We start from the raw sequence: 21,236 nt of genomic DNA on the forward strand, positions 1-21,236 counted from the left end.
AGGGCAGAGAGGGAGAGCACTTCACTCCGGTGCGAAAGAAAAGCTTCTAAGACGCACGAAATCCCTGAGGTCGTTTATTAGTCGGGGTCGAACCACGTGGAATGACTGCGAACTTGAAACGTGAGGACGCGGATAAGAGAAAATGTGGCTTCCCTTGGAATGATTGCGTGTGTATGTAACTGTGTGAACTAAGGTTAAGAGAGAAGAAAAGGAAAAGGCGCAAGCGCACGACGATAAGAACCAAGAGGGACCGATAAACGAACAAGTGCTTGGTCCACGGTAAAGAGAAGAACGATGAGATAAATGGGCGAATTATCTAGATCGTACCATACCGTGAATCGTATGCTCGTTCTCACCTTTTTTCTTATCTTTCTCATACGCGTTCTTCTTTAATCTTTTTCAGCTTCCTCCAATCGCGTGAAATCTTACGCAAAGAGATACACGCGTAAATTATGGTAAGTTAGTAATATATGTTATTCGATCGTTCGATCTTAGCGGCGCCTTTTCCATCGATAAACGTTAATAAAATTTCCACGTATTCGTGAAATAGTAGCAAATCATTGCCGATCATTTCATGCGCTAAATAGATCCGGTGATAGTCATTAACTTCGTTGGGTAAACCTACGTAGCGGAAATGCGGTGTAACAAATTGCTTTCGCTCGGCCTGTATGTACATCATTGTAATTTCGCATCGAACGTGGTACGAGAACCTTCAAAATTGAGGACGAACCGCGGGCCAACTCGTTGCTCGTTGTCGAGCATCAACGCCGCGACCTTTTCGCCTCTCTTCTCCTCTCCCTTTTCTCCGATCTATCCCTATCGTAATGTCGCGATAACGTCGACCAGCAAGAATTCTACGCTGTGCAATGGCGATTGTTACATTTTCACGCGCATCTCTTTCCGCTCGATCGATGGATGGATAGTTTCCAAAATCCGATTCCATTGCTCAATTTCACATTCGATGGATTTTATGTTGGACGAGATATTATATGAACGTAATGCTTCGACGTTGCAATTTTTCTTTGCAAATCTACCGCCAATATTCTTAATACTATAATTCGCATTTAATTGCCCTACGTAAAATTTCGTAGGGGAAAAGATTTTTTTTAAATTAAGTCAATTTTTTTTTTTGTTCACTACTCTAACTTTACGCTCGCGTCCTCTTAAGTAATAAACTTTTCGCTATTTATGAAATGGAATTGAAGGAAGATGGAGAGAGAAAGAGGGAGCGGCGCGAGTCCAAAGTTCCAAGAACACAAAACGCTCGTCACCGGTGGTAAAATTTCTAAAGAATTCTATTAATTCACATTCAACGACAGAACTTGCTCTCCAATCAAATATGACTGTAACTTAACTCATGGCTTTGCGATTAATTACTTATTCGACGTTTTTCAAATATCGCTCTTATTTGAAATAGGTAAGAAATTTTATTATGAAGCTTTTTCTAGTATAACAAAAGAAAGGGAGGCAAAAGGAAAATAGACGACATTTTTGAAAAATACTTTCTCAACAAAAGTGTTCTTTTCTCTGGACGAAATCGCTTTTGGCATTGCCAAGGATATTCGGATGGCGATACAAATACAATGTGAATAAAACATTGCGCGTGCCTGTGATACGTGGACGCGTGGATCGAATTCAAAAGCAGCAGCTAGCTAGCATGGCTGCCTTGTCTACGATGAATCTCCTTGTGAAAGCCTTTTTTCCTTACCTAAAAATCGTCGCAATAAAGTTTATCTCAAAGATCCTAATATACAAGAAGATCCCCCATGATTGCGGCGTCCCTTTCAACGTGAGCAAACTTCCAACTTGATCCTAGCTTTCATTTTATTTGACTACGAATTTGATCGTAATTATATCAAAAGGTACGTTAAAAATATGGAAGAACGTTCGAAATTAAATCAGATTTCGCTATCCAAAGGTGCTACTATCTTGAATTTTCATTACCATGATGCATTAATTCTCTAGTGCCTGCGAGCAATAATGTCTGTCTCGATCTCGTTAATAACGTAGTGCAACAACCCGATTAATTTATCTAATGCCCTTGCGTATGATCTCGTTTCGTTATCACATAGAGCCTATTACGAGCGAGCGCCATTAGACAGTATTAGTAAGTATTGTCTGTCTTCTCGCAACGGAAATCCTTTCGATAGCCAATCCGATGTTTGCTGCGTGCTAAACAAAACCGCTTATATCCACTTTCGTAATATTTTTTGTTATCGTCAAATATCATTTGCCGACATATATATATATATATATACACATATACACACACATATATAGTTAAGAAAAATCTTGGTGCAAACCTAATGGACTAAAAAACCGTAGGAAAGATAAAAAGCTCATGGTAGACAGGATGAGAGAGAGAGAGAGAGATAGGGGAAGGAAAAATCATGTTCCCACCTTCCCGCAAAGCATTACACCGGAAGCGACGAGATAAGCCTTTTACGTGGGATGTGAAAAAGAATGATCGTTGCTGGATCAAAGTAGGAATATTAGCTCGGGTCTTGTACGCTGCTTCTCGACAAATGGAAAAGAGAGATCGTCGAGTGTCGCTTAGTTAGGAAATAAGACGAAATCTAATGGTGTCGTAGAAATGTAATTGACGACAAGCAGGATATACATGGATAGATTAAAATGAAAGTCATAAATCTCGAGGAACATTGAGCGCTCTTGAACGTTCGAAGAAAAAAGGAATAGAACGTAGAAAGCGCATTGATACGCTCTGGGACGGATTCCCTTAAGAGCGCCGCAAAATCCCGTTAGTTCGCCTGTACGACGATGGAGGGATTGCCGAGAAGAAATGGGAAGACACGATATTACGGCATCATATATAAATCATTCGCAAATCAATATCCAAGCACGCACGCTGGTCCACGCTGTCCGTATGGAATTGAAAAATCTTCGTGTTCGATGGCGATCACACCCACGCCCACCCCTGATCGTTACGCTAGAATAAATTACGCTCGGATAATCGAAAGAAAACCTAAACGATGATGTATCGCCTCTATCTACACGTACATTGTTAGTTATAACAAATTGTTTTTAACGTATATTCGCGTATTTACCTATACAAAGATTATGCGCCATTAATAATATTAACGAAATAATTAATAATTCTGATAAAATTTATTTATACCCATATCGTAGTGTTCATTTAAGAGAAAAAAATTTCCGACGAATTATTTCTAACAAATTGCTTGAACAATCGTTAAAAATACAACGAAAAGATAAGGAAACGATTATCCTTTACGAAGGTTCTTTTTTTTTTTTTTTTTTTTTTTTTTTTTTTTTTTTTTTTTTTTTCTTCGAATCTCTACAATCTCCGATTCCGAGAGGAAGATATTTCAATGTAAAGTTACCAGACCTACATAATTTTTTTCAAGAGGTCTCATCGACGCGCTTGGAATTCATAAATTCTTGGAATTACAGCTGGCTGATGTAAACAATTTTCTCTATTTACTACGAGGCGTACGCACGTAATATTCGTACTTCGTGTTTACTCGAATTATAAATTGCGAATAACAAAGCTGCATATTTTTCGAACGAAAAGTCGTAGAAAGTTAAAAGAAACATCCTTTTTTTTCTCCCTGTCCGAAGAAGAATCTCCGCTTTTTGTCTAGCGTATCTGTCAACATCTTTATAGTGCAATCGTTGTCGTAAATCTTTCAAAGCCACATTTATTCTATGTCGATTTTTCTAAATATTAGACACTCTATCTTCGTTATACTATTTTTTATATTAACGATCCAACTATAAAAATGTATATTTTTACGTGATAATAAAGAAAAATTCTAAATAGAATATAAAATAGGAGAATGAAATAGTCTATCTCTATATTAAATTTCTTACGTTCTGACGTCTTTCTTACCTCGTAGCTGGAAACATTTTGAAATAAATCATTATCAACTTGCTGCATTCCTTTGATACTAGATCGGACACGGAAAGCATGTGCATCGTTTGCTAACAACAAAAGGGGATTAACTACCGACGTGATAGGTCCTAGTCTCCTTGCAGAAAAAGCGGCTTTCTGCAAGAAGACACGCCCTTTATTGCCCGTGGAACAGCTTTTCTCTCATCGCGTGTAATGGAGGAGGCATAATGTCTCCATCAACGATTTCCCATTATACTTTCGGACTCTGCTCCACTTATCCTCCTCCCCCTCCCTTTCCTACCTTCTTCTTCTTCTTCTGCCTTGATCCAAACGTTCTAGGCCTTCCTGCGATACGAAATAAAGACTTCTCTTTCTTTCTCTTCTCCTTCTTTTCTCAAATCAAAAATTGCTTCTGCCCTCGACGTACAACTTTTTAGAGCCCTCGTTTCAACTCAGATAAAGTAACTTGAAAAAGAGAGAGAGAGAGAGAGAGAGAGAGAGAGAAATATCTCGCAGTAAAGAGAGTTAAAAGAGACGAGCCATTAACCGTCCAGCTTTTATCTTTTCGCGAGACTAATTAATTATACTCCGTTTACTCTCGGTAACTCTACTGCTAATGTACTACGAACGTGGATGTGTGAAAATGCGTTAATTATAAACTGAAGATAAAAAAATATCTCTGTCGTACCGTAAGACCAGCTTATTTAAGATGACTTTTTCGCAATTAAAACGAGAATCTGAACTTGTAAGATTTGTTTAGCACACGGTCCATCCAACTTGACCTAATTGAACGGCTCACGATCTAATTACAAAACAAAACTACGTGAAAATAATTAGTACTGCGAGTAATCGCCAAGCTATAACTTTAGAAGATAATTCTGTCAATGCGATGAAACGTGTTATCGAGGAACTCGTCGATACAGCGAATCGTTTTCGTATTTAATTCGAAAAACTTCCATCGTTCACTCGTCCTATCTCGTAATTTTATTTACAGACGAAGAGAGAGAGAGAGAGAGAGAGGAAAAGCCGGTCGATCTTAATGCGATGCAAAGTACACAGACAAGAAAAAAAAGAAAAGTATCCCTGTGGCTGTCTTCTCAATTCTTCTGAAAGCTTCGAGTCTTTATCATATTATTTATCCCTCAACACGCACACCATCCGAAAGCCAACAATAAAACGGTACAATTTTATTCGGGAAGAGCGATGCCGTTTCGCTCTGCTTCCAAGATTTCGAAGTAAGACGAAGAAGAATGGGAATAGATAAATGAAGAGAGAGAGAGAGAGAGAGAGAGAGAGAGAGAGAGACAAAGAGAAAAAAAGAGAAAGGACAAGTGGGAGATAAAAAATTGGTCGAGGAAAGCCAAGTTCTAGTCGGTCGATTTTATATTTGCACAAAAGTAACGAGAGTAATGGAAAGTTTCTCGCGATGAATGAGAGAGATCACTTATCTCTCTAGTCCGCTCATTAATTGACATAATTAAGCAATTACGGGAGGAGTTAGGGATCCTCGAGTCAGGCGCAGTAAGTCAGGCCTAAGTGCGTGCAATTTGGAACGATATGCAAAGTCCTAAATTGCAACAGATTCGAGGTAATTGCAAAATGCCAAGGAGCGAGGATGCATCGTCGTTAACGAGAACGTCCCGCACAAACTTTTATCTCGGTTGAATCGTTCTTGAAATGAATCTATTCAAAACGAAACAACGTTCGTCTTTAAAAGAAAGATAATTATTGCGCTGTTATTATGAACGAAACTTATTTATCTTGCTTCAATGATTCGACGAATCTCTAGTTTAAAAACTATTAGCAACGAATCGATGCGAGAAACGACGAGAAGGAATAAGCATATTTGGGCATTGTCCAAAAGGAAAACACTTGGTTGGGCGATAAAAAGGATCAAGCGTCGAGCGAGAGTGATACGGACGATGCACCTTGGTAACGTGACAAGAATAGGCTGCATTATTGACATAGTTTAACCCCTGGGGTAACATATCCCTAACCATCGAGCCATAATACATACGAAAGTACTTGCATAAGAGCTCGTGTCCGGCCCTTTAAAATGTCCTTTTCATTGATTCCTGCCCATTGTGAGGGCCAAACGTTATCGCCTCGCATCGTCATCGCGTTCCTGTCGCACAAGGGCTGCGCGTATACAAGATGGAAAAGCTCCGATTTTAATGACTCTCCGGACAATGCCCTCAAGATCGTGACTAGTTTGGCACCCTCGTAGCATCGAAAGATTCGTCTTTAAAAATCGAACAACTAACTCTTGAAACTCGACAATTTCATTGAAAATTCAGTAAATTAACCAAGCTCAATTTGCTACCCCGTTCGAAATCCATGGATCCTTTAGCCCTTTCAAAAAGAAGGTCGCTTTTTGAAAGCGAATCCGTAATTACTACAAAGAAAGATCTAAAAAGACGTATAGTACAATGTAGATAGTACCACTTTGGTCTCGAAGACGAGAGACGTCGGTCTCCATTATCAAGAGGAATGTGCTCCATAAAAGGAAAAAACGTTAATTCGACATTCCTCAAAAAGTTTCGATCGAAGAGACTTCTCGTCGCGAATCGCTGAAACGATGATCGTGAAAAATGTCGAAAAAAGGAAACTGGTCTTGTAGAAAATTACATGGTGGATCAACCAGCGTGGAAAATCAATCTCCTCGTCCAATTTCGTTTCTGACCGCATATAGACCTTTCTACTTTCTACCCGATCACCTTGCAACAGATCCTATTGTTCGCTTTAACGGGAAGCGTGTTAAGCCGACGACGGATTGCGAAACGAAGTTGTCGCGTTACCAGACGCAAATGAATGAGAGACTGGCAGAGAGAGAAAGAGAGGATACGTTAGCTTCGGCGACACAACATATGTCTATAACATGTACGCGTATGTGATCTAATGTGATAACGTCGTTGAAAAAAAAAAGCAATTTAACTCTCGATTCGATGGATATACATATTTCCATATGTCCATTCTCGAATATTTTTCAAATCAGGCGCATCAAGTAAAATGTTTCGATAATCGCGTGACGGACGATCTACGTGTGAAAATCTACTTACGAATGATAGATATCTTAAAACGGTGTTGTCTGAAATTTGTTTCTTAGCAAAAAGAGAAAAAAAAAAAAAAAAAAAAAAACAATCGGGTAAAAAAGCGTGAAAGGGTTGAAGAATAGTAAGAATAAAGGGGGGATGAAGAGAGGGAGAGAGAGAGAATAAGGGTTTCAAACCTGACCCCAAATTCGCCCCTCAAAGCGAGCTAGCCAAGAAATTTGCAGAGGCGAGCTCAAGACCGTGGGCACGAGTTAACGCCACATAAAACAAGCACTCGAGTCTTGGCAAGCATATAACTTGCCGTAGAATCCGTGACAGACTGAAAGGGTTAGATTGAACGCGCGCGCATTTTAGCATGTCCCATATGTTTCGTGTGTTTCGTGCACGTAATTAAAGTGGCCAGCCATAGGTAAGACTCCGCGCCATCGAACGATCTTTTTTCATTGCATTCGTGTTCCCGACGTATTTCGATGGTGCGATTAGTTACTCTACGAGTAAATATTTCTACCGCGTCAATGTAACCAACAAGACACTTACGTATTCCAAAGAATACGTCGTCTCAATTTTCTAACCAGCCTTGCGACTCTCTGAAAGCTAGAGACCGAACAGACGCTCGGTGGGAACAATGAACGAAAAAATCGTCCGACTATAATATAACAGGCAGGAAACAAAACGAGAGTGCCATGTCGCTAATACAGAACGAACAATGCCAGGCATTGAGGGTGAGAATTTTCCAGGACCCTTGAAACAATTAACGTCACCACCGGTAGGTAATATCCTGCTCAACTTTGAATTTCGTACCGGTACGCGTACGAAAATTCAAACCCGCTCGAATCGATATCGCGATCTGCCTGACGCATCGTCAAGAAATTTCCTTGATTGCCTCTGATACGCGCAGATCAAATTGAAAAAAAAAAGTATTTGTAACGCGTTACGACGAGGGAAATGTAAATTTTCGTAGAACGGCGTTCCTTGAAGGCCGTAATCGATATCGATGATTGAACTTGCGAAATTCGTTCGTATAATGGAAGTGCTCGGCAAACGAGGAACACGCCTGCACCGGTAGTATCAATTATGACGACAGAAACTCGTTAAGATCGCGTCGATTAAAGTTTGGATGAGCTAAGTAATGGAATTTGTTGCTTCTTGTTTCCGATCCGCCAGCAATATCGGCAGCGTCTTAGAAAAATAATCATACCTGAATGTATTATATTGCGAAAGAAAAGAAAAAGAACACTTTACCTTTGCCATGTAATTGTTGTCTGTTCGTATCGGCACGAAGATTTTCCGCAGTGTGAACGAGTTCGTCCAATTGTGGCTTTTTCTGCTCCAACTCTCGCAAAACGTTCTGGAAAGGTTGAAAAGTAATAACGTTAAAATCCATTAAAAATGTAAAATTCCTCGCATAAAGATCTTGAATAAAGATTCTTTAAAGCGGCAATGTCCTTCCAAAATATCTCCCCGGTCCGATCGTAAGGATTATTTTATTCTCATGTCGGTGTAATATTCAAAAGCACCGAGGTGAGAAAATGTGCGCCGCGCTGGAAGATTTAAGAGGATCGGGGAAACAATAATAGTGCGATGTCTTGTTGAACCTCGGTAATACGAGATAAAAGAATAGAGAATGGAATATATTCTCTTTGCCATTCGAAATCTCTTGTCGGTCCTAATGCTCCATTGCTGCATTCGAAGTAGGTTTTAAATTAATCGTCGTGGGATTTGGCATAGTTTAATCTCGATTCTCTCAATGCTTTTTCCCCCCTCGCCATTTTCGCCCCCTCCCGGCATCGCGTGATTTCATTCGCATAACTAGCACATAACGTAACGATAAGGGTAATCAAAAGGAGTAAGTATAAACACGTAGATACGTGTGTTACCTACGTCGTACATGCATATAATAGAAAGTTCGATTCGCAAGTAGGTTTTTTAAAATGAAGAGCACAACCTTCAATCTCGCTAATGCACTTGAAAAAATGGTTGGCAAATAATATCGGAAGTTGATTAGATCGAAAATAAACGCGTTCGAACGTTCGCGTTAATTTTTTTCTCTAAAGAAGAAAATTCCAGCGAAAATTCTCGGTCTAATGACTCTGATAAATCGAACTCGAAACAAAATGGGTCGGTAATCGATCTATCGATGTCTAGCGGAATGACGGTGCGGGACGCTTGGTTTTTACTCGTGGCGGTGTAACCCGCACGCGTATGCACACACATTGTGATCTCGACTACTCTTCTCTGCGGTACTCCACACGCTATACTACTTGCACAGGAGGGTATATGCATACTCTCGCAGCACGGTACTCCAGGATCTATGCAAACTGCCGACGGAATATCACCGAAGCTACGTTAAGCCGTCCTTTGAACGTACGCATTTTCAAAATCAGATTCTCTTTTCGTTTATAACGTGAAACGTAGACCTCCCTCTCTCTCTCTCTCTCTCTCTCTCTCTCTCTCCCTAACCTGTTCGTCCGTACATTTGTTCTTGCATCTTTTACAAACTCGTTCTCGCGTCTCACGCTCTTGTTCACTTATTACAGCTAAATTGACTCGATGGTAAGCGCGTTAAGAATCAAACGCGAACATGTTTCCAGGGCGATGTAATACGCTCGAATAGACGTGAGTTATTTACGTACTACTCCTATCATCGATCGTAGAGTACTTCCGTGTCACAACCACTCGGTGAGATGCACGCGCGTCGTTCTATAATAGTCGACGTCGTCGTCGTCGTCGTCGTCGTCGTCGTCGTCGTCGTCGTCGTCGTCGTCGTCGTCATCGACCGGGCCACCCGCTATATAAACGTCTCGTAAACTTACTTTCAACTTCAAGTTAAACGATAAGGATTATTAATAGTCCCTATAATTATTATCCTTATTATTATATTTTATATAAGATTATATTCTGAAAAGAAAACGATGCAATTTTAATAACGTACTTCGTTATCTCGAACGATCAAAAGAAAGATTATATTTTATTACTTGAAACGCGAACTTTGAATGTACCCTTTGATTGATCAAAACGCGATGACAGTCTTGTTAACCTTTCGCAGCAATAAAGTTGCCTCTGTAATCTAAACTTTTTCTTTGGCCAAAGATATCATAACGAGAAGAAAGAAAAGACAAAGACCGGTTTTTAATGTCCGAGTCCAATTAAAAGGATAATTAAAAGGAAACCAATGGTGTCTTATATCTTAACGCGAACTTCCTCCGAAGACCATGGGATACACATTTTTCGACTATGCGGTTACCCAGATAAATGGTTGCAGATCACCGGAACAGGCCAACTCTCACTTCCGCTTTAGCCCTAGAACGACCGTTAACTACTTCTCCGACTATGAAAAATATTCTCTCATAAGCAAAGACTTTTCGTAAAATCACAAGACTTTTCGTTACAGACACGAGGTAGAATATATCAGGTAAGAGAAATGAAGGAGGACCGTAAGTAGTTGGTTTCTAAGTCGGGGTGAGTTGGCGAAAATTATACGATCGCCTAATGTATTATTCAATACGTTCTTGCATCTCGGTAGAACTTTCGTCATATCCATGGGAACGTTCGTGCGATAGCACGCTAGCAAAAATCGTTGCGTAGCTCCAAAATGGGATATAGCGAACGTATCGATAGGCAAGTAACGAAACGCGCATACGCGAAGATACGTGTAGCTATCTATCTGCCTGGATGGATGGATAGAGAGAAGAACTTGTATCGGCCAGGATTTCGAGGTAGCACGCGTTATCCCCTTCAAGATGAGAAAGATAGAGGTACGAGATCCAAAAGAAATGCAATACCTTTTTGATCAAATTCGACGTACGAATCGATATTTGAACGCGTCTAAGAAACGAAAGAAAGAAAGAAAAAAAAGGCCCATTCTTATGCGTCTTTCGAATTCATTAAAATTTAAAGGAATCAAAGTTTAAAAGTTTCTTCCATAGGATTATCTCCGTAAACGTCATCGTATTATCGTTGACGCGCGTGCATTTAGGCGATAACGAAGGCCGAGATTAAGCGATTAAAGTGGTGAAAGTAAAATAAAAGAAAAAACATATATATATATATATATATATATATATATATAAATATAAATAAAAATTGCAATTTGCGAGACACGAATGTACAACTTCGATCGCAGAATGGACTACTATTTGAAGCAATTCCTTGGCGTATATTTTCTATTATTGTAACAAAGTCCAATAAAAAGAGATAGAAAATGAAAGTTTGTTATTCTATTTCTTTCTCTCTCATGTTTCCTCGTATAAAGTGTCAAAGCGAACCTCGACCGCGAAAGAATTGCCATGTTGCAGCGAACAGAGCAGGGAGAAACGAAATTATTGAACGACAAAACTGTCTGAATTCTTTTAGAGAGGATACGCCGTCTGAAGGACATGCGCCTGGAAGAGATGAAAGAGGAATCGCGAGAAGGATAGGATAAAAAGAATGGTAACAGTTTTTTTCCATACTTGTATAACATAGAACGTGGTACGGCAGCATTGACGACAATTTTCCCACAATTTTTCTATGCTTTAGCAAAACCTTTTGGTTCAAAGAGTCGTCTGCTTTACACGACTTAAGTTAAAATCACTTGAGAATCCTTGAGTTTTCTTTCCATGCCGGTACACTTTTTGCGATATCAGAAAAAAGGTTAGGGGAAAAAAAACGGCTAAGAAAGTGTCTATCGATACGAATTATATGTCCTTCAAGTGGTTCGTTTCTATTTTTTTGTTTTTTCTTCTTTGCAATATACTCACGTTAAAGCGAAGATGAAGTGTCCCGGTATAAGGAGATCCAGCAGCCATACTAGGCTCCGAATTTTTCCTATCCATGCTCGAATAAATTAACGCAATTTATGCGCACTACGCGATAAGAGTTATCGAACTTTCGTTAAGTCCCGCTCGAAAACGTGTGCTTCCTCGATTAACGAAAACTTCGTCGAAGGAAGCAACACGATTTGGTATACCGATACGCACGTGTTTCTTCCATCATCTTACATCTCTTTATATCATTAGTCCTTGTCTTGTGAAATGCATAAATAAAACTAAACAACGAACGTTCGACTGCGAATTATATCAACGAACATAAAAATCAACGATGTAAAAACGGAAGGAGAAGAAAGTAGTAGTACAGTGCCTTTCTCTCGTGAATCGTTTCGATCTTACTTTCTTCCTCTTCTTCTTTCTCTAAAAATAAGAGAGAGAATTTTTAACTCGCGGTGAAACGGTAAAGTATATCGATGCACCCTCTCGCGATTCTTTATTTACGAATAGCAAAAGGAATCCTCCTAACGTAGAGAAAAGTCTAAGAGAAATCTTTTATTAACATTCGTTTCGACTTGTCCTTCGTGTGTTTACTCTTCTTTTCTGCCTCTTTATTTTTCAACCGTAAAACATACGACCAAGTTTTTTCGAATTTGATAAAAAAAAGAAATATGGACGAAAGCTAGAGATAGGAAGTTCGAATGTAAGCTTAAGCGCAGAATACTTCGATATTTCATCAGCACTCTATTTATTTATATTTATTTGGAAAAAGTCTCTCAGACGCACGTTTTTTTTTTTTCTTTTTTCTTTTCATCGTTTTCTGTCCTCGAATGGCTGCCATGCGGAACATCGGATTAACCTCGATGGAAGAAGAAAATCGAGAATGAAAAGGAAAAAGAAGAAAGAATAAAAGATAAAAGGAGCAGGGAAAAAAAATAAAATTAATATAAACAATGAAAAGGCATGAGAAAAAGAGTGGAAAGAAAGGGCGAAAGAAAATATCGATTTTCATCGATCGGTTCCCACATTTTCCAAGCTTCCATTACTGATTTTCATCGCGGTATCCTCCCATGAAAATCACATTATCAGAGGGTCGCGCCCGGTAATTTGCTAACCTTTGACACGTTCGTTCACCGAGATTAACGACGCATAGCACTCGACGACGCGTCTAAAAGCATCGAATAGTACGGGCTAAGCTGCTCGATGAAATCGATGAGAACACGTTTGCTCGAAAAATTTAACACGATCCTGTCGCACAAAAGAACTTTACAATTTTCTTTTTTCTTTTTTTTACTTTTTTGAGCGTTATAAAAATTATGCGAAAGGAGAAGAACAAGATTGTAAATAAAACGAAAAATACGGGAAAGAGAAGAGCCACTCGAGATAAAGATAGATACAAATTTTCCTGATAAATACGCGGGAAAAATATTTCCCGAAGAAAATTCGAAGAATATTCAAGAACAACGTCGCGTCAATGTCCGTGCTTTATCGCCTTCATGTTTCTTCTGTCTCTCTCTCTCTCTCTCTCTCTCTCACTCTCGAAAAAGAAGGGAGTAGAATAGATAGAGAAGAAAGAAATCTTAGTTCGTTTCTCCTCCCAGGAATCAGGAGGAGAGGACGGAGCAAGGTGCACAGTCAGCAACGTAAAGAACGCACGGCATTCAACAAAAGCACCATCTACTTGAGTTTCGAAAGGGATGCTATACCAAAAAAAAATATTCTCTCCCTTCCTTTCCTCAGCTTAGCTCTTTATCAATTATTTATTACGATTTCGCGAGAAAATTAAAAAATGCGTCGTCCGCGTCGATTTCGATCAAGCTACGTCGAGAAACTGAATTGGACGAAATCGACTACCTCATGGCTATCCCAGGCTTGGCCGGGTTAGCCATAGTATATATATATATATATATATACACCATCCTATGGGGTAGCACGGAGGCCTACGGGGGTGCAAAATTCTCCCTACCGCGTGGGTGCCGTCTAGTGTTTGCTCTCGACGAGCCGCGAGTCTGAAATAATAATTACCCGTTACGCGTGTACTCTTGACGGTGCTCTTACTATTTTCTCTGTCTCCTTTTTTCTCTTTTCTCTTTTCTCTTTTTCATCTAAGTCTTCTCTCTTCTGGCAAATTTTGGCAGAACGATACGGCGTTATATATCTCTTGTCGACGTATTTCGATGGGTTCGTTCAAAGTTTTAAATGGAAAATACTTGTCGCTCGAAATGTTTCGCAGCGAAACATTCGAAGGATCTGTCGTATTTAAAAAAATTTCGATCGAAAAAGCGGCTCGGCGGTAGAACGAAATTTTACGCACGTTCGAAGCCTTTCCTAGCGTTGTATCTAATCCGATGGAACAAGGGTCGAAAGAGAGAAGATGCGCACTGCGCATACGCAATACACCCCACCATTATAATTGCCAAACTCAAGAAAAGTCTTCGTGGAGTAATTCTGCTGGGCTTTGCCCTGAATGTAAAGAAAAAAAACCTGTTAAACAAGCGTTAAACGGAAAGCTTCCTTTCGATTCTTCGATAATATCAATGAATTAAATTAAAAAAATTTTCGGAATGATTTCATTTATGCATTCGTTTTATATTTTAACGAAACGAAGAAGAAGACGAGTACGAGTCGGTTTCTTATACAAAATCGAAAATAATTAAGACGAGAGTTATATTTAACGGAACATATCACGGATTTTGTTCTAGTTTCCGTGTCAACGTCGAGAATGTACTCGTATTTCCACGATGACCGATCGATGTTCAATTTCCAACGTTATTCCCGAACAGGAAATCGAAGACGAGGAGTGGTCGATTTATACGCAGTGCCCGCTTAAAGACAAGAGTCATACGAATAGTACGAAATAGAAAAATTCTATCTTTCGAAAAGTTACTTTTACACTCGATCGATTTTATCCTATTCGTTGCACGCGAAATCCACTTCGGGGAAGATCCTTGAAAGAGAAAAAGGGACGAGATTTTCGAACGATTACGAATGAAATAACGAGGAAAAGGTAGGCGGGGGAGGGGAGGAAAAAGAGAAGAGAAAAGAAGTCGATTGGCCGGATGAAAGCGTAACCGTGAAATTGCGAGGTCGACTTGCGACGAAGATGAGACAGGCAGGTTAATTCTTCCTAACAATCCATAGACGGAGCCTGCTTTGCTTGTTATTATTACCCGGTGAATCCTCGACGGAACGATGTTATAGTAGACGGACAAAAGGGAGAAAACGATTTTGGCTATCTGATCCCAGCTCAGCGCACTCATTCCCCCTTTGTAAATTCCACGAGCGAAATATAAGGAGAAAGCGAATCTACGATGCGAGACTGAGACTCGAAATGCAACGTTATCGGAGGGACAGGGAACAAAGGGAATGCCTCGTGTGCACCCTGAAAATCATCTCTCAGCCGAGATTACGAGTTTCTCCGTATTTAATGGTTGACACGAGAGTTAAAAGATTACCCGAGAGAAGGATGGACCGTGCACGAATTGTGGCAACGGAAGACGATCGGTATGTGCAAGGTAAACTTTGTGCCTTCGAAATTTCTTTTGAAAGCGCAGGTTAAACGAAATTCGAAAAAGAAAGTCAGCGAACGTGCGTCCTACGTTTAGCGCATACACGCGCTAAAAAGAAAGTGTCGAAGCAATTAACGCTTACGTATAATCGCGTCTAGTGTATTTCGTTTGCCGTGTCCTCTTTTTTCGTGAACTTCCATTTTCCATGTAAATTTCACGGAAGCCGAACCCGTCGTCCTAGCTCACGCTTCTTGCTAGGAAAAAAAGAAATAATTTCAAGTTAAAACCAAAAGAAAGAAAGAAAAAGAATTATCAACTACGACGAGATTAAAAATAAAGTAACTTTCCTTTCATTTCTCTTTTTATTACGTTTCTTTATTGTTTCTTTTTTGTTCCTTCGTTCTTCTTTCCTCCTTTCTTTTTATTTCAAGCATGTTATCGCAAAAAGATCCTCTCCTAGGTCGTCCTATAAATCCTCACTTATTTCACGTTACATCGATTTCCATTTTCCAAAAGAAAAATACACGAGAAAAATACTCACATTTCATAAACGACATCATTCCGTGAAAATAATTCGATCAATTTTTATCACGGCCGAATTTAACGATCTCATTATTATTGGCCGCTAATTGGCCAATTGGTTCGCCTGCCTCTATTTTTCAAGACGTTCGCAAGGACGACACGTGTTCACATTCGTTGTCGTTGAATCAATTAAAAACGATCTTCCTTCCTTAATGCTTTCCTTCGGCCGTCAACCACAATGTCAGGCAATCGGCCCGAGACGCTATCGATATTATCATATTTTGAAAAAATGTTTTCTCGAAAAATCACTTGATCCGTTTTCACTCGCGCATTCTCTCTCGACTCTTCACATTTCTTACTCGGTCTTCCCAATCGGAAATCAATAGCGACACTGCCGTAACAAGCCCATTGTTTCCGGTCATTCGCGAGTCGCCTCAAAGGCGAACGATTTTATTGTATTAGTCCAATTATTGTCATTCCAATGATTTTAATGGAAATGCGACACGAACGACGAACGAAACGAACAAAGTACGACGAGAGAGTTTCGTCAAAATTATAGGAGAAAACGGTTCTATGCTCGAACGCGAACATAGCGAGTTTTCACGGGATAACAAAAAGAAAGGCAAACGATAGTGCGCTCCTCCGGTTAGGTTAGCCTCGAGGAAATTTACGCTTCTATGTTATTCCTACGGCAATGTTTTTTTTCTTTTTTCGAAACTTATCTTACGGAGAAAAGTGGAAGAAAAGAAAATATAAGTAAGGTAGAATTCTGCTAGAAGATACGTAATCTATTGGTACGAATTCTATTAGGAATTATAAGTAAGAAAGAAAATACTAAATTTATCTAGGTAGATAAATGTCTGGAGGGAAGAAGGAATATATATTCATATTGTGTTTAGAAGAAGCGTTCGAAAAACTCAACGGAGAAAGGCGTGGCATCGTTCGTCGTACCTTAACACCAATGCCAATGTGCCAATGTCAGGGTCTTCCGCGGTCATTAACCCCCACCCCATCCCTCAACAGTTGCAACCCCTTTAGACGACTAAAAAACGACAGAACGCGCTCTACTTTCTTCAAGGACAAACTTATCTTTTCGAGATGAAATCAATGTCGCTAGGATGATAGAGCGTTTACCATCTGTTAACTCGACCTGCTTACACGCGGGATAAGTGACGTGAAATTATTGCACGTTGATACCCTTCGTACCGTGAAAAGTGGGTAAGGTAGAGATCGATTCCTTCAAAAGGGGCTGACTATCTGCCTTACCTACCTACGGATTTTCAACCCCTTATTGTTTTCAGCATTAACTTCCATCCAACTTCTTTACCGACTTTCAACGAATTGGATCGATAGGGAAAAGGGAGGGAAAAAAGAAGGAAAACTTCACGAGAAAGATGGAGAGCGAAAGAAATAAAACGAGGTAAAGATTTTTGTTTGCCGTGTTCTCTAACAGTTTCTCGTCGTACTCTATGACGGTTTAATTTTGCTTTCGTACTTGTACCGGCTGCTTTCTCGTTTCCTTTTCCCTTCTTTCTCTTTTATATACACGTGTATATATATATGTATATATACATATACATATAAAAGTAACGAGAACGTGGTTCCAATAATGTCGCGCGAGGTAGTCTCGTCGTACTAGATGGAAGGAAACCGGGGGTCGAACTTTAAAAGTCGCCTTTCGCTCGAAAAATTCAAAATTCACAGGCATAACGTGGAAAATGACGAAAAGTTTATTACAAAATTATTATTAGCGAAAAGAAAAGAGAAAAGAAGAAAATCGATTGAATCGATTTCCAAAAGCTTACTTTCTGTTTGTCAATGAGCTGTATGATTTCGTCGACATCGCCGACGACCACTGCCTGCTGTCGTAGCATCTCTTCCTCGACGATAAGCCAGTCGCGTATCTGAAAATCAACGATTCTTATTATTAATTATTTATTTATGGGAGTAGGGAATAAGGCGAAGGAAGAAATTTGAAAGGGAGCAAGGTGTGACCCGGTTAAAAGAGTCCTTCGATTACCTATAGGAACCTGATAGAGTCGTCGTTGTTAAAGGGTCTAAAGCGAAGCGTGACTTTGGTCGCGAAAGAAAATATCAAAGTGACAGAAAGAACATCGATAGCCCAGAGAGACGGAAAGAGGAGAAAAAGAAAGGGATGGGGAAGGGGGGAAAGGGAAAAAAGAAAAAAGAGCAGCCCGGATGAGTAGTCTTCGATCCGTCACACGCTTTAATAACAGTTATCGATCAAAGAGCGACGTTGTATCGTCGACGTTGAAAGGCCGCTGATTGCAAAACGAGAAGAGAGATATACGTGTCCGTTCGGCAAAACGTGCCCTCAAATGAGATGGAAAGGAGAATCGAGGAGAAACAGAGGAAACGGGGATGGGAACATCGCGAGGAACCGGAATTGGGGGTGTTTACTGGCGGAAATTAGCTGGGAGTGTCCGTTCGTAAAAGGTCCACTTCGATTTGTTGCTTCGTAAACGCGGAATGTCGAGCTCGGATGAAGGATCAAAGACATACATATATACACGATTGTCGGCTAAATAATCGATCCGCGTTGACGTATGCCTCGGGCAACGTTTTAGTTACCCGCTGGATCAGTCACCCTTTCGAGAAGTCTCGTTACAATAGAACGTTTTTTTCTTTTTCTTTTTTTTTTTTTTTTTTTGTCGACACTTGTAAGTAGTACCAACGTTCGTTTTTAATCGAACGAGAAAAAAAATAAACGTAGGAGAAGGAAAATTAGTACGTTTAGATTTCGATATTTGTCAGTAGAAACTTTGCGATGCCAGAAAGACTCGTGCCAGAAAGAGGACTCCGAAGCTAGGAGAAGAGTCGATAAATCGCGGAAGAGATAAGCCGGGGGATGTTGCAGGAAATGAAGGTCTCGTCGTTCCTCTCGATGTTCTCCGAGTTTGCGCCAAGTTTCATGCTCGAGATGTTAGAAATGTCGTTACACGCGTACCGGATGTCTTTTCTACATAGATCTCGAACGAAAGAACGGAAGCAAACGTCCGCGTCCGATCGCGAAGATTATTGTCGAGGGATAAACGAAGATGAATGAAATGTGCCGCGTATCATCGTGAAATATCGCGAAATAAACGATCAAATATCGACGGTATATAACGTACGTTCGATAAAACATTTATATTTCGCAGACACCGCGCTATTTTCCGACGTCCTCCATATTTCACGTATGGTCGAGATGGATAGAAAGTAAAAAAAAAAAAATGTCCCCTCCCCTCTCTATACGCTAGTATTTTTCCGAGATTCAACTCGCGTATCGACAAAAAACGAGCAAACAAAAAAGGAAACCTAGAAAGAGGTAAAAATTAAAAGGGGGATATAAAAAAAAAAGAAATAAAGGAACAACGATATCCTCGGAGAGCCGTAAGATCATTTTCAAAGGTAGATATTCTCAAGTGAGTTTCAATAAGTTGCACGAACGTAGACGCGGAACGACTACGTTGAATATTTGTAAGTTGGATAAATGACGAAATTACTTAACCTCCACCGGTATTCCCGACCGGATGGCAAAATATTCGATAGATGCGCGGACATTTTTTCCCCCGAGGACGATAAACACTAGAAAGTTGGTGCATCGAAGACGCACTTTGAGTAAACTTTTCAACTCGCTCGAACTCGGAGCGTTCCAAACGATCCGTCGGAGCTTCCATTTTCATCCTGCCCATTTTATACTTATACTTTCTCTCCCCTCCCCCCTCCCTCTTTCTCTCAACTATGTACGCGCACCTGACCATCACGTATAAACAGTTTCGCTCGCTGTATCGTTTAACTTTCCTTTAAATCTACGGAAATTTCTAGTCGATCTCTCTCGTTTCTTACTACGCGCGACTATTAATTAGCCAATAATTGTCATCGAGGAGAATTCTCTGAAAAGACTTTGGAAAAAAGCGTCGCGTATCGTTCGATTACGAATTTTTAATTCAGGACTCGCTCGTCGTGAAATGTAAAAGACCGAAGATCGGTGAGTTATTAAAACGAAAAAAAATACTTAAATAATTGAAATTCTACGGACGAGACAACGCGTTGTTCGGCAGGAAAGAGAGAGAGAAAAAATAGAGGATCAGGAGGGAAAATTCTCGTCACTCGATAGGTAATAATTAAAATTTTAACAAGTAAACAGTTGGGAGACCGAAACAAAGCGATTTCTTCGAACGAACGAAGCTCTGCTTATACTATATCGGACAAGAAAATCAATAAAGTAAGCAAAATCAGCGAAACTATTCGACGTTACCAAAGAGGAATTACTCGAAATACTATCCTGCGAGCGCTACGTTTTAATAAAATTTACTTCTCTTCTCCTCGTCTAATCGTCGTTTCGACTTTTAATCAACGAAGTAATTTAATGAAGCTCGAAAGGACGAAACTTTCCGTGACGTAGCTTTTAAAAAAACTTTCCTCTTTGCGTCACCTTCGCGAAGATTAGGATGGCTGCTAGTCGGGAAAAACTACTAACCAGTAACTGTTCACCTTTTCACGGACGAACGCAGAAAGGATCAGAGGGAGATGGATGGAATCATGATCGTTTCGTCATCTTTTTCTCTCAAGGTTTTCAATTTAATGGGTCGAGATCTTATAACGAACGACTGGTTATCGCCATAAAACGCGGTTTACCACCGAGGAGAAAATAGAATTTCATCGGGAACTCGATTCCTGCTCCAGTCTCGTTACCTCGAGGCCTCTCATAGCTTTATGCAAACAGCACAATACTTGTCAGCGAGACAGCCTAGCCGGAAATGGAAGCAGGGAGAGATAGCTGTTATGACGTCGGTACTGGCTGCTGCAGTCCTAACTGTTGACTCGGCAAATAGTGAAAGCTCACCCGTCGAAGCTGCCAACGCGAGGAGACCAAGAGAGAAACAAAGATGAAGAAAGAATCGGGAGAAAAAGAAAGGATGGAAATCATTCTTGGTAGTCCGAGAAGTGCGAAAATTCAGTAAAAAGCGTAATCGTAAAGGGCAAAGCCACCGTTGTATCTATCTTTAGAAAAAAAAAAAAAAAAAGAAAAAAAAAAGAAGAAGAAGAAAAAAGAAAGAAAAAGAATTAACCTTTTCGTGCGTGCGCGCGCGTAAGCAGGAATACTCGTTGGTCAAAATCGACGATAACCTAATAGATGAGAAAAAGATTCGACGAACCGAATGAAATTCACAAACGCAAAGACGATCGCCGCGGGGAAGATACGACCAACGATCAAAGAAGCATCATCGTGAGAGGAAAGAGAGAGTAAATATTCGATAAAATTGACCAAGTTATACGCCCGCGCGAGCTTTCCTTCTTTTTCATTGTTCGCTAGTGTCAGCGCAAATCTAATTCCTATCTTTGATAACCGAGCTCATGCTCGCTACAAGAATAAAATATTCGTTCGAATTCGCTCCCTGTCTCTCTAAGATATTCGATTTTCTTCCATTTTAAGCAGGTAAAAATGTGAGAGAACTTTTTTTGGCGAGTAGAAAGACGATGGACCGGAGTGAAACGCGTCGCGCTCGCATTCCATAGCACCGTCCCGTCG

The 21,236-nt window shown here is 40.1% G+C and overlaps 1 protein-coding gene across 6 annotated transcripts in view; it reads right to left on the reverse strand.

Annotated features, from left to right (window-relative positions):
• LOC118441359 (dystrophin, isoforms A/C/F/G/H) overlaps window positions 1-21,236 on the reverse strand; it is a 223,015-nt gene that overhangs the window by 154,507 nt on the left and 47,272 nt on the right. For all 6 annotated transcript variants that reach the window (XM_035865630.2, XM_035865632.2, XM_035865628.2 and 3 more), the window contains 2 exons: window positions 17,506-17,604; window positions 8,167-8,272 (listed from right to left, as the gene is read on the reverse strand). In XM_035865630.2, coding sequence (XP_035721523.2) covers window positions 8,167-8,272; window positions 17,506-17,604 — 205 coding nt within the window. The remainder of the gene's footprint in view (window positions 1-8,166; window positions 8,273-17,505; window positions 17,605-21,236) is intronic.

Source organism: Vespa mandarinia, chromosome 11, assembly GCF_050613455.1.
Source record: "Vespa mandarinia isolate Hongniang chromosome 11, ASM5061345v1, whole genome shotgun sequence".
In the NCBI taxonomy this organism is placed as follows: Eukaryota; Metazoa; Arthropoda; class Insecta; order Hymenoptera; family Vespidae; genus Vespa; species Vespa mandarinia.